Genomic DNA, 13823 nt, shown 5'->3' with positions numbered 1-13823 from the left:
ATTTCTACAGTGTTGCCCATAAAGTCGGAGTAACTTTGTTTTCAGATTATCTTTGTTTTCTGTGTTGTCCGTTTCCTGCCTAAAACCTGCATGCAATAGATCTACGTTATCAGCATTGTCTGAAATATTTTTCAAACAAATTTGACACAGAACTTCCCTAGGCTATGCCTTGTCCAACGCCACTGGCAATATGTCAGAGAGTGCTTGCACTCCAACAGGATGGTCACAAACAAGCCAGTATTACTGGTTTGCTTGGAATATCCCTGGGTGCGGTCTGTAAAATCCTCTCAAAGTTCATCAAGAAGGAGGGTCATTTGAGGTCACGAAAATCTCTAGGACGACCACGACTGACTACCAGACAAGATGATTGGCAATTGCTTAATCTGTGCCGTAGAAACTGCAATGTGCAAACAAGCCACCTTCATCGTTTGTGGAGAAGACACCATAGAATCAACGTTTCTCGCCAAACTGTAAACTGAAGGTTGCTTCAGCATGGTTACTGAACAAGACGAATGACCGAGTGTCCACGCCTAACTGTTCAACACAAAGTTGCTCGACTTCACTGGGCTAGGGAGCACAAAAGATTACAGCTTGGGCACTGGTGATGTGTTATCTTTCTGGACAAGAGCCGCTATATCCTTAACCATACAGATGGCAAAAACCTTTGTGATGACTGCATCCAGGAAACCACTCAAGCTGGTGGCGGCTCAGTGATGGTATGGGCTGGTATTCATAATGGAAGAAAGATACCATTGGAAGTGCTGGATGGAAACGCCAATGTCATCATGTACAGAGACATCCTGGACAACCATTGCCTCCCACATGCAAGACGGGTCTATGGGAACAACTTTCGTCTGCAAGACGACAACGCTAGTGCACATAGGGCAGCTGCAGTGAGAGAATATCTTGATGCAGAAGGGGTGCAGCAGATGCCATGGCCCACTTGCTCCCCTGATATGAGACTTATTTAGCATGCCAGGATGCCCTGCCCATTCAGGGGTGGCCATTAGTGACTGTGTGACATTTGAAAGAGTAATATTGGACATTCATATGCATGAATTCTTCTCGAATAATAATAATAATAATAATAATAATAATAATAATAATAATAATGCATTGCTATTATTATTATTATTATTGTTTTTGTTTTGTTGTTGTCGTTATTGTTATTATTTTATTATTATACTAACAATAAAATAATAAATCAATACCCAGTGCAGTTTGTGAAGGTTAATTGTGATTTCATTTTCATTGTGAATATGTTTGGAAGAGATTGATTAATACAGTTTTGAGAAGTTATACAGTTTATCTGTCAAGAATGAATCACATTGTCACAATCATTTCATGGAAAGAGGTAAAAAAAACTTTATGAGCAACAGTGTGTAATGGGCTTGTCCCTGTGACAATTGTATGATGATATAAATTCACAGATATTTGCATAGTTATTCATTAAGGATGTAACAATTTAAAGAATCTGACAATATCTCAATAACCACTAACCACCAATAACTCATGTTATGACCGGTGAATGGGAAATGAAAAGTGTTGTCTGACAGACGCAGCCTCTTTTCCAGTCTCAAAATAGACTCACCATAGCTGATGTTTGAAGCAGAGGCATGTTAAGTTAAAAACAAATTTTAGATCAATAAAAATTCTCTATACACTAATTTATGAATAAAGGGGACTTTTTCAAGTTATTTTTCTTTCTTTCTTTCTTTCTTTCTTTTTTTTTTTTTTTTTACAATTTTGCAATAAATATGATATTATGGACTTTATATCGGCATATTATTGTACCATATGTTTTTGATATCATTACATCTCCATCATGCAGTATATTTTCCTTATGATGTACGATCTAACTACTTGTCACATGACATCTTTTTAACAATACGAGAAATGAAGGAGTAAAATAAATCTTTGAAACATTAAATCATCCCTCTGTGTAACCATTAGTGCTGCATTAAAAAAAAAAAAAAAAAGTGTGTGTGTGTGTGTGTGTGTGTGAGAGAGAGAGAGAGAGAGAGAGAGAGAGAGAGCATGCTGGTGTGTCTATCTTGAGCTGAAACAAATTACAATTTTCATTATCAATGAATTATTGTTTATTTTCACAATTAATTATTTGGTCTATAAAACATGAATGAAAAATAGTCCAAAATCGAAAAACAATCATTGAACTATGATTTAAGAAAAAAGTGACAAATATTAAGATATATATTATATAGAATATTTGACAGCTTCTCTTGAAAATGACCAAAGCAAATAATCAGTTATCAAATTAGTTGCCTATATTTCTGTCCACTGCAAGTAAACTGTGGGTAAACATTTTTCATTTCATGATTGGTGTGACATTTGACCCCATGTGGTGGAAGTCTGACGTATGTTCCTGATTTCTCTTTTCTTACAGGAAAACAAAACTATGGCCAACAGCAGCCAGTCGATGTTTGAGTAACAATAAAGCTGTTATTGAACATAACACAGTGAGACAATGTGGTACCTAAATGTTTTGTTCCTGCTTTAAATTTTACACAACCAGAAATTATAAGTCAACAATGATCAGAGCACCGAAAAATGTTATTTCAAGCAGTATTTAATACCATGTACATAAGAAAAAATGTTCTTGAATATACATAAGAGAGTACAATTTCAGTTCTATAAACATTAATGCTTTTATATACCACAACACTGTGCTTTCACTGTGTTCTATAAATATTCTTGTGGACAAAGCGAGTGTAGAGGTGAGAAAATCACATGCATTCATACTTAACCATGACTTAGACTGTAAACTCTAAAATATTTATTTCGACATCATCTTGGCCTCTCGGGAACCTGGCTGCAGTATCTGAAGACTGACAATGAGTTTAACTGCTTTTCTGAACCAGGGGTAGAAAAAGGCATAGATCAGAGGATTAAAACTGGAGTTACAATAGAACAGCCAAATTGGAGCTGATGACTCTGCACCAACTGTGGTGTCCTGTCCTGTTAGAGAAGGAATGTAGTATGGACACAGACAAAGTATAAACACAAGAAGGATAATACCAAGAGTTCTAGCAGCTCTCATCTCTGATTTCTTAACAGTCACAGTAATTGATTTGACAGCTGAAATTTGAGACCTCATGACACGTGCCTGTGACACAGCCACCACAAACACTCTCACATAGAGAACTATGATCACAGTAACAGGGCCGAAAAAGGTGAGAAGCAAGTCTACTGCCCCTGAAATGTAGTTTATGATAACTTTACATTCTTGGTAGCAGGAATTAAACAAAATGATCTGTGTTAATTCATCTTTCAATATTATAAGACTGTAGATAACAGAACAGATCCAACACAGAGACACACAGATTTGAACTCTGCTTGGTGTTACCATGGAAGAATAACGTAGAGGGTAACAAATAGCCACATAGCGGTCCATTGATATGAGCACCATGTTGCCAACAGAGGCAGAGGTGAGGATGAAGCCAGACAGGGACATAAGAACACATGAGATTTTATCCTGAAACCAGCAGGACTGCAGCAGAATGATTTCAGCTGGCATCACTGTAAGGCCCACCAGCAAGTCAGACACAGCCAGGGAGAGGAGGATGAGATTGGTGGGGGTCTGGAGCTGCCTGGAGGGGGAGATTATGATTAGTGCCTCATGTTCAGTGCAATGGTTAGCAGATCATATTTAACAGACAGAATAGAGAAAGTGAAATTTTACTGTTATAGACACAGCAACATGACAACCAAACTCTACATAACCTACATGCCACATAAAGCTCTACAACATCACTCCACCGTTTATGAACTAAATACTACGGGAGTGTCTTCGTATTATTAAGTAGATTTTCATGGTGATTATTTTTATTGCGGCAGAAAAACAGAATACCCAATGAGAATGACATTTTCATTTCAAAGTGAAGATACCGATATGTTTCAAAGTTGGTATTTTTAGCATAGAGCAGCAAAGAATAAACACAGTTTCCATCCACTAATTAAGTACATAAAAAATATTAGCTGTTATATTTCTAGAACAGTGTCTGTGCCTGAAGTGGGAGATGGAGATGATGACCAACAAGTTGAGTGTCACAGTAAGCAGAGTGATACAGGACAGCAGTGTTTTGATGAACATGGCCTCGGGAGTAACAGACATCGACTTGCAGGAGGCGTTGAGTGGAGGCATACAGAGATCAGCTGCTTCCACTGACTCCATCAGTGACTGTGGATCTGAACAGAGAGCTGCTGAGGTCTAGCAGCCCTCTGATTCACTTGTTCACGAGACCTTTTATATCTTGTCTTCATCTCTTCCATCATCTTTTTTTCTTATGCTCCCTTAGCCTCCTCCTCTTAATTTTCTGCACACAGCTCCTCTAATCAGCTTTTTTTTTTGTTTCCAAGCTCCTTCATCATCTCTTCCATTGCATTATTCACTCCCCCCCTCCATTGTTGTGCTCCATACATTAACACACACCTTTCTCCTTATAGATCTTTGTCATCATTGCTTATAGTGTATCTTCTCAATACACTACACGCAATAATCTGATATAGCCTACAATAAAGCTGCTGCGTAAAACATACATGATCACAATGTGATAATTTGTTAATCCTTTTCAACATAAATTCCATTGAAAACAGTACAAAGTAAATATATGTCATGTTTTCATTAACTTCATTCATTTTGTAAGTAAGTTTATTCTGAATTTTATACCACACATTTCAAACAAGTTGGGACAGGGGCAACAAAAGGCTGGAAAAGCTGCTTTTCAAAACACACCTATTTGGAACATTCTGCAGGGAAACAGTGTAGGGGTATCAGGTCATCAAACCTTTAGGTTAAATGTTGCACTCAATATCCTCCTGACTACCAGTAGTTCAAATTTGTCCTCTGTGGAGGACATTTTTAAACCTGAATATGTCCCACCCACTGCATACTACTGAATTAACTCCGTTTGCTATCTACAGAGAACATTTAGGGCTTTTCAGTGATACCAAATGTACCTTTCTCTTTCTCATTAAGGAAAATGGCATCCATCAGTGTAAGCGCATTTTATGGGAAGAAGTCAGTCCATAATACTTTTTATTGAGCAAATTTTGGCTTGAAACGTTGGCATATTTTAGATAAGTCTCTTAGCAACACATTCAAACATTGTCTGAATTATTTTATATTTAACTGTATTTTAGCATAGTATTTTAGTGTGTAAAAAAAGTCCTAAAAAAATGTTTTTAGTGCCCTAATTATCTTACAAAGACTGGGGAATTTAAAAAAAAAAAAATTGTGATTGGACAGTACTTTTTTCCTGGTAGTCAGGAGGATATAAAAGGGGCACCAACCTTCCTCAGCTCAGAAGGATTTTATTTATTATTTCTTTTAATGCTGATTAATTAATAATTATAAAACGGAAAGGTGAAATCCGGCAATCTGATTGGCTGTTAACTGTGATATAATGAGTGCATACCACAGCTCCTGTTCTAAAAACCCTTATCACAGCATATCACTCGGCTTCAGGGCAGCAACAATGTTTCCATGACAACAACCAACTGTTACAGTACGCAGCAAAAAGTAGCCGGTTTTGATGTTTATTTTTTTACGGTGTTAACAACATTCAAACATGTTCACGGTCAACTTTTTATTTACTCAAACAGGTTAAATGGAGTAAAAGTGGGACTATTTTATGAGATAATAGCCTATGTATTTCACACTGAATAAAAACTACAATAAATTGACTGTGTATTCCTCTTCAATGTTGTCATTATTGTCAGCTGGGCCGTATTATTATTAGCTAGATTAGATTATAAAATCCTTCACTGTGTGTCAATGAGTTATTAGGAGTCAAATAGCAGAGTACCACGGACAGCTCTCCTATAATGACAGTCACAGGATCAGCACCTTGACAGCGACTATGACACTTAGGGCTCTATAGGGTGATCTCACTGTCTGATTGAACAGCCTCATGGAAATGATATTTTACAATTCTTCAAATTATTTACAAATGAAATTCGTTAAGGCAAGTAATTTGGTGCTTTTAAAGTCATGATATTCAGATGCCGCTGCTGCGTCTCCTGGTGCCTGCCGCAATGTCACATATAGTCGCTTAATAAAGTCAGTGATCACTCAAAGCTAAAACTATTAAAAAAAAAAAAAAAAAAAAAAAAAAAACTCTCATTCATAGAGGTTTTGGGTGGATTTTTCCGGACCACTCACTCATAATTAACTGCGGGGGGGCCTCGCATGTTTACGTTACGGGGCTGATTGTCAGAGAAGTGACAATGTATCCGTGACAACAAACTGTTACAGTAGGTAGCAAAAAGTTGCTGCGGTGTTTTGACAACGTTAACAAATAGACTAAATAAGTTGAATTCACATGTTTAAGGTTAACTTTCACCTCCAGATAGGGTTAACAATGGTAGAGTTGATTGAGCAGTGACTTTCGGCGAGGAATAGACGACATGCAGAGCTAATGTACGGAGAGGTGGGACTATTTTTTTCACATGCGGGGCTATTTTATTAGATAATATGTATTTCTGTCTAATTAAAAATTACATGAAAATGATTGTGTATTCCTCTTTCATATTGCCGTTATTGCTAAGGAGCATTCTTCAGCCCAACGAGTAGTGGAGCGTATATCACAGCCTGTCGTGATGTATTGCTTACTTAAGGAATTAACGGTAGATTAGTCTGATAATCTGTAAGGTCTTGATACAGTGATCGTCTATTTCCGGTTCAAAAGAAAACTGTCTGGCAGCGACTTAAATGAAAAGTATTATTTATTTGACACAATAATGAGAATGGATGTGAATAATGAATAATACGACAAATAATATGGATCATATGATGTAACACAAACAACTGGATGAAGAAACTACAGCAAAGTAATAAAAGAATGAGTTTGGCAATAGTGAGAAGAAGTTGGACGCGAATGTATTGTTAATTTCTTGAATGAATAACAACCGAAGTGAGTCTAATGAGAATTGAGATTGCTATAGTCTAAGACACCAACTCTTTGTTCAAAACTGCATGAAATTGCCTACTTTTGTGCCAGCGACGCTCCGGTGAGCATCTGTCCCAAAATGACGTGAAGGGGGACCCAGGGAGAGGGCGTCTGGTTTTATGTTTATGCACCATGCCTCCGCCCACTCAAGCGCTGAACCTCTTAATAACCCTGGAGAGCAGTTGGGGAATTTGTGTTTCAGGACTTTATTTTAGATGTTGTTTAGATGTTGTTGTAGACATGTTTGACATCCCGAACAGTGCAGGCAAGATAGCTAGCAGGCTACTTAAAATAAAACAGGGGAATCACAGGGTGGCCAAATACTTGATGAGGATCTTGGTGTTAGTGGCAGAGTGCGCTTGGAATGAGGCAGCGCTCCATGAAGCCACTTGTGATACTGCAACAGACCTGCAGTCAGTCATTTTCTTTGCAGGCAGACTAGATAATCGCGTCAGGGGGAGACAGAGAGACAAGTCTGCTAGTCTGATTCCTGTTTCCGCTTGCTCTGTGACTAGTACTTCTAGGTCAGCTAGAGTGAACTCAACATTAGGCTGAATCCGCCTCCCCCTTGAAGAGAGACGGAGAAGCATTCAAACAGGGTTATGCCTTTGGGTCACTATGTAATAACTTGCCCCATGCAGCCAAAAGATCGGGCTCACCAGCAATGGTAGGGGTATTGGTGAGCCCTTCTGCCCCTAACACCCCACCCAATCTTAAGTTATTAGAAAACTGAGAAAATCAGTTTATGTGTAAGGTCTACTCACCATAATCCACTAGTACTGGGCTATCCATGGCTAAAACTGGACAAATCATACGATCGCCACCTGGAGCTACTTTTGCGTCTCCCATTGCCTCCGATTGGCTCCTTTCCTTTGTCAGAAACTACTCTGTTTGTAAGATTCTCCATTTTCCAGTGTGCCACCTGAATCTATCTGTGAAAAGTAATCTTTCAGTATTATAACGTTGTAGACAACAGAACAGATCCAACACAGAGACACACAGATTTGAACTCTGCTTGGTGTTATCATGGAAGAATAACGCAGAGGGTAACAAATAGCCACATAGCCGTCCACTGATATGAGCACCATGTTCCCAACAGAGGCAGAGGTGAGGATGAAGGTAGACAGGTACAGAAGAGCACATGAGATTTTATCCTGAAACCAGCAGGACTGCAGCAGGATCATTTCAGCTGCATTTGCAGTGGCTGGCATGTATCCAGGTGGCCCGTTCTGCAACTTTCACTGCAAATTTCTGATCCAGTCAGTCTACAATGTCCTCCCAAGCCCATCCAACCTGCACAGTTGGGGTCTTGCAGAAACTCCAGCATGCCCACTTTGGTTCCTTGGAGCACATCCTGTGCTGCTGCCCCAAAGCTCTGGGTGAGGGGAGGTACACGTGGCGCCACAACCAGGTGTTGAAGGCAATAGTTGACTCCATTTGCACTGGAAGCATCAGCATCAGCTCCCAGCACAATGCAATATCACCTTTGTCAGGGCAGAGGAGAAAGCTCAGGCGGGGCCTAAAACTTCAATTGACCTGCTAGCCTCAACCTGCAAGTGGACCTGGCAAGACAGCTGGAGTTCCCGGAGCACATTCCGAAGACATCTCTCAGGCCAGATTTGGTCCTTACATCTGACTCATCAAAGCAAGTGGCGCTCTTGGAACTTACAGTCCCCTGGGAAGAACAAATAGAGGAGGACCATGAGCAAAAGAAGGCCACATACCTGAAGCTTGTGGAGACCTGCAGAGGGAATGGATGCAAGGCCCACTGTGAACCAATCAAGGTGAAGGCGATACCCCTCTGGAAGACATCAGTGAAGGCAAAACAGCGGTGAAGGCTATATCCCTCTGGAGGCTGTCGACGATGGCAATATTCCTCCGGGAGACATCGGCGAGGGGGTTACCCCTCTGAAAGACGTGGGCAAAGAGGGAACTCTCCTGAAGGCTGGCAGTGAAGGCAGGTCCCTCCCAGACTGGAGGCATGTGAGAGGACCTCTGGGCTGCGAGCCGACGACGGGTATCTGGAGCAGGAGATGGCTGCGGCTCTGGCTCGGTGGGTCGCCTCTGCTGTGGCTCTGGCTCAGTGGGTGGCTGCAGCTGCAGCTGTGGCTCTGGCTGCAGCTGTGTGGGTGGTTGTTGCTGCGGCTCTGGCTCTGATTTAGTGGGCAACTGTGGCTGCGGCGCTGGCTGCAGCTGCGGCTCTGGCTCTGACTCAGTGGGTGGCTGCAGCTGCAGTGTGGGCTCTGGCTGCGGCTGTGTCTGTGGTTGTTGCTGCGGCTCTGGCTCTCATTTGGTGGGCAACTGCGGCTGCAGCTGCGGCTCTGGCTGCAGCTGCGACTCTGGCTGAAGCTTGGGCTGTGGCTCTGGCTGTGGCTCTGGCTCGATGGGTGGCTGCAGCTGCGGCTCTGGCTCTGGCTTTGGTTCTGGCTGTGGCTTGGTGGGTGGCTGCGGCTCTGCCTGAAGCTTGGGCTGGTAGCTGGGAACCTGGGGCTGAGGCTGAAGCTTGGGCTGGTAGCTGGGAACCTGGGGCTGAGGTTTGGGCTTAGGCTGGTAGCTGGGAACCTGGTGTCTTCAGACCCCCTTCCTTCCTGTGGGGGTGATCTTAATGGTCAGCCGTGTCCCCCAGAATGGAGACCTCTGGGCCTGTGGCAGGAAGCTTGCCAACTCCGGAACAGAACATGGCTGGAGGGGAGAAAGACGTTGGCTAGCTAACTCATTGGCTGTAGTCAGCAGGCCACTAACAGGCCAGTGGCTAGCTGACTCATGGACGGGAACTGGCAGGGAGCTAGCAGACCGGTGGCTGGCCAACTCACGGACGGGAACTGGCTGGGAGCTAGCGGGCCAGTGGCTAGCTGACTCATGGACTGAGACTGGCAGGGAGTTATCAGGCCGGTGGCTAGCCGACTCACAGACAGGAAATGGCAGGGAGCTAGCAGGCCGGTGGCTAGCCGACTCATGGACAGGAACTGACAGGGAGCTAGCAGGCCAGTGGCTAGCTGACTCACGGACGAGAACTAGCAGGGAGCTAGCAGGTCGGTGGCTAGCTGACTCATGGACGGGAACGAGCAAGGAGCTAGCAGAACTGGGATCCACCGACTCAGGAGCTGGAGCTGGTGGGAGGCTAGCAGGCTGGGGGCGTGACGGTAGGGGAACTGAGTCTGCTGAATCACAAACTGACTGCCTCTCCAGCATGGCTCTAATGGTTCCTATCAAGCACAACAGATCCAGCACATTAGGAAGATTCCAAAACCAGACTTAGCTATATATAAGGGTCTCTAAAGAAGTTAAATCAATCATCCTACCCTGAGTGTCCAGGGAACCACCCTAACAACAAAATAGTCTAGATCCTAACACTGTGGGTGCAACAAGCAACATTAGGCTACAGAAATGAAATGACTGCCACTTCAACAGTAGAATAAAAAAAGCAGGCAACACAGAGATGTGTAAACAATAGAAACTCCACAGCAGCTGCACCCACAAACACATATATTAAAGCAAAGAGAGTCCAGTAACTGCAAAGAATCGAGAACCTGGGAAGCAGGAGATAGGACTAGACATATTATGTCTACGCCGCTCAGCTCATAGAACCCTTTGGCTCAGCTACCTATCCAGCCATGTCATTGTCCCCAAATCAATGTTTAGATTCACATGAGATTCCCAAACAAATGATAGGCCATGTGTACTGTCGGCTGCTGCCTAAAGTGGTGAGTAGTAGTAATAGTGAAGGGGGCATGAAATGATTGCTCCTGTGAAGTATCAGTAAGTTCACAAGGACAGTGTACTACTTGAGGCTTATGTGTTACCGCTGCCATTCTGTGTTGTTCAGAAGATGAGGCACTGATGGACTATCAAGATGTCCACAACCAGCTAATGCCAATGCCAGCAGAGGTTTGTTGGCCAGACTTGGTAAATTGCAACATTGCATTAAAGGGACATTAAAGCCTCATTTTCATGAGGCTTGCAAAATTTAATCTGCTCACAGTATTTTTCAAACACTAGGCTGACTAGATGTATGTTGCTTGCTGTTGCAAATTATCACATTGTATTTTAATTAATGTTTTACACAGCGTCCCAACTTTTTTGGAATTTTTGTTTTGCAATGTGAAAATCATACAATGTCAGAAAGATATAGTGGAGGCAACAAGATTAAGAATTACTATGTCAATAATGTAACTGAAGAGTTGATGATTAGAAACTAGAAAAAACAAGCTGATGGGAGAACGTGTGTGGGGAAGAAGAGGGGGTGAGAGAGGGTGGACACAAATAACATAAGAGATAAATATCTCATCTCGTGAAAAGGTGAATCAGAGGGCTGCTAGACCTCAGCAGCTCTCTGTTCAGATCCACAGTCACTATCTCTGATGATGGAGTCAGTGGAAGCAGCTGATCTCTGTATGCCTCCACTCAACACCTCCTGCAGGTCACTGTCTGTTACTCCCGAGGCCATGTTCATCAAAACACTGCTGTCCTGTATCGCTCTGCTCACTGTGACACTCAACTTGTTGGTCATCATCTCCATCTCCCACTTCAGGCACAGACACTGTTCTAGAAATATAACAGCTAATAGTGTGTATGAGTTTAATTATTGGATGAATGCTTTATATATCCTAAGATGTTCTATGCTAACAAGACTGACTTAGTCCACTATTAATAACAAGCTAAGACAAGTCAGAGATGTCAGTACTTTCACTTCTTTCACTTGTAAATGAACATGTTATTCTCATTGTGTTTTTGTAAATAAATGTGTCACAATGGCAGCAATCATGATGACAATCTACTTAGTAATATCGCCAAATTACAGTCGTGACTGGTTCATAAACTGTGGAGCTCAGTGATATTATAGTGCTTCATGTGGCATGTAGGCTATGTAGAGTTTGGTTGTCATATTGCTGTGTCTGCAAAAGTAAACCTTCTAATTCCATGTTCTGTATGTATTCTCAGAATTGCTGTGCTTGAAACTTATTTGCACTGAATAAGAGGCACTAATCATAATCTCCCCCTCCAGGCAGCTCCAGACCCCCACCAATCTCATCCTCCTCTCCCTGGCTGTGTCTGACTTGCTGGTGGGCCTTACTGTGATGCCACCTCCAATCATCATCATCCTGCAGTCCTGCTGGTTTCAGGATAAAATCTCATGTGTTCTTATGTACCTGTCTAGCTTCATCCTCACCTCTGCCTCTGTTGGCAACATGGTGCTCATATCAATGGACCGCTATGTGGCTATTTGTTACCCTCTGCGTTATTCTTCCATGGTAACACCAAGCAGAGTTCAAATCTGTGTGTCTCTGTGTTGGATCTGTTCTGTTGTCTACAACATTATAATACTGAAAGATTACTTGTCTCAAATCATTTTGTCTAATTCCTGCTACCGAGAATGTAAAGTTATCATAACCTACATTTCAGGGGCAGTAGACTTGCTTCTCACCTTTTTCGGCCCTGTTACTGTGATCATAGTTCTCTATGTGAGAGTTTTTGTGGTGGCTGTGTCACAGGCACGTGTCATGAGGTCTCAAATTTCAGCTGTTAAATCACATGCTGTAACTGTTAAGAAATCAGAGATGAGAGCTGCTAGAACTCTTGGTATTATCCTTCTTGTGTTTATACTTTGTCTGTGTCCATACTACATCCCTTCTATAACAGGACAGGACACCACAGGTGGTGTCGAGTCATCAGCTCAACTTTGGCTGTTCTATTGTAACTCCAGTTTTAATCCTCTGATCTATGCCTTTTTCTACCCCTGGTTTAGAAAAGCAGTTAAACTCATTGTCAGCCTTCAGATACTGCAGCCAGGCTCCAGAGAGGCCAAGATCATGTTGAGATAAGATATAATGTAAAGAAAATGTAAATAAAATAGACAGTAAAAGAAACGTATTCAGCATGTAAACCACTATAGTCTGAAACAACCTTTGTCAGGGAAGATGGAGTTCTAACACTCTTGGTTTGGAGAAGCTATTGAATATTCAGTTTCACAGTCCTCCACAATGAATGAGGTGCAGGAGTCGTCTACATTAAAAGCCTACATTATGTGGCATAAATTGACTGATTAGCCAAACAGAGTTGATGCCAAATTTCAATCAATTGAGGTTAACGACAACAATATATGTTAATGGTGTATTCATTGGCATTGCACACAAAAAGTCCTTACAGATCCTGACACAGCCAAAAAATACATTTTCATGTAATTAATAATAAGTTGTGGGTTTTCTTTCTTTCCTGACACCCACAGGGCTTGATATCAGTGTGTCCTCAAATATTAAATAAGGACAGTTAAAACACTTCACTTTGTTGATAAGCACAGAAACATGTGAATACCTGAAGACCTCATGACAAAATAAAACTGAAAAGTATAATGCAATTTTGTGATGTGTTCATAGCTCTAGTCAGGGTGGGAAATTACTCTGTTAAAATGTAAGCATCACCCAGGCACCGACAGATAAGTTATTTTGTGTTTAAAATCTACCAACCAGCCTCATATTTTCCCAGTATCTGACTGGGAAATTTAAGATATGAACAAAACATTTAGGTATGACATTGTCTCACACAGGAAGTCTATGAGGCACGTTCTATAAAAGCTTTGTTGTCACCCAAACAGGGGCTGGCTGCTGTAGGCCATAGTTTTGATTTCCTATAAGAAAAAGCCAGCCATCAAAAGGGAAATCAGTAACGTACATCTGACTGGTTTCTTTAGTGGTCTGGCTAAAAATCAAACCACATGGAATAAAAAAAAGCTGACATGTTAAATGCTTGTATTGAAATTCACGCTGGTCTGCACCTTTGCGGAGTTTTCAATGTTAGAAGAAAAGCTGAGATGAAAATGAAAAGCTTATGCACAATGATTCTTTTTTTACTTGACTG

The 13823-nt window shown here is 41.7% G+C and overlaps 1 protein-coding gene across 1 annotated transcript; it reads right to left on the bottom strand.

The window, feature by feature from the left end:
• Positions 1–2794: 2794 nt before the first annotated feature.
• LOC143317271 (trace amine-associated receptor 13c-like) lies at positions 2795–4192 on the bottom strand. The gene is made up of 2 exons (XM_076725337.1): positions 4026–4192; positions 2795–3608 (listed from the first exon to the last, which is right to left on the bottom strand). Exons 1-2 carry the CDS (start codon positions 4190–4192, stop codon positions 2795–2797), a joined length of 981 nt encoding a protein of 326 aa, XP_076581452.1.
• Between the last annotated feature and the right edge of the window lie 9631 nt (positions 4193–13823).

This window comes from Chaetodon auriga, chromosome 3 (genome assembly GCF_051107435.1).
Source record: "Chaetodon auriga isolate fChaAug3 chromosome 3, fChaAug3.hap1, whole genome shotgun sequence".
Classification (NCBI taxonomy): Eukaryota; Metazoa; Chordata; class Actinopteri; order Chaetodontiformes; family Chaetodontidae; genus Chaetodon; species Chaetodon auriga.
This window is presented reverse-complemented; position numbering and strand designations above follow the sequence as displayed.

Excerpts from the sequence above, each read along its gene's own strand:
- LOC143317271 (XM_076725337.1), bottom strand. The coding sequence starts at position 4,192 with ATGGAGTCAGTGGAAGCAGCTGATCTCTGTATGCCTCCACTCAACGCC. Across the intron at positions 3,609-4,025 it reads ATCTCCATCTCCCACTTCAG|GCAGCTCCAGACCCCCACCA; the intron begins GCACAGACACTG and ends CTCCCCCTCCAG.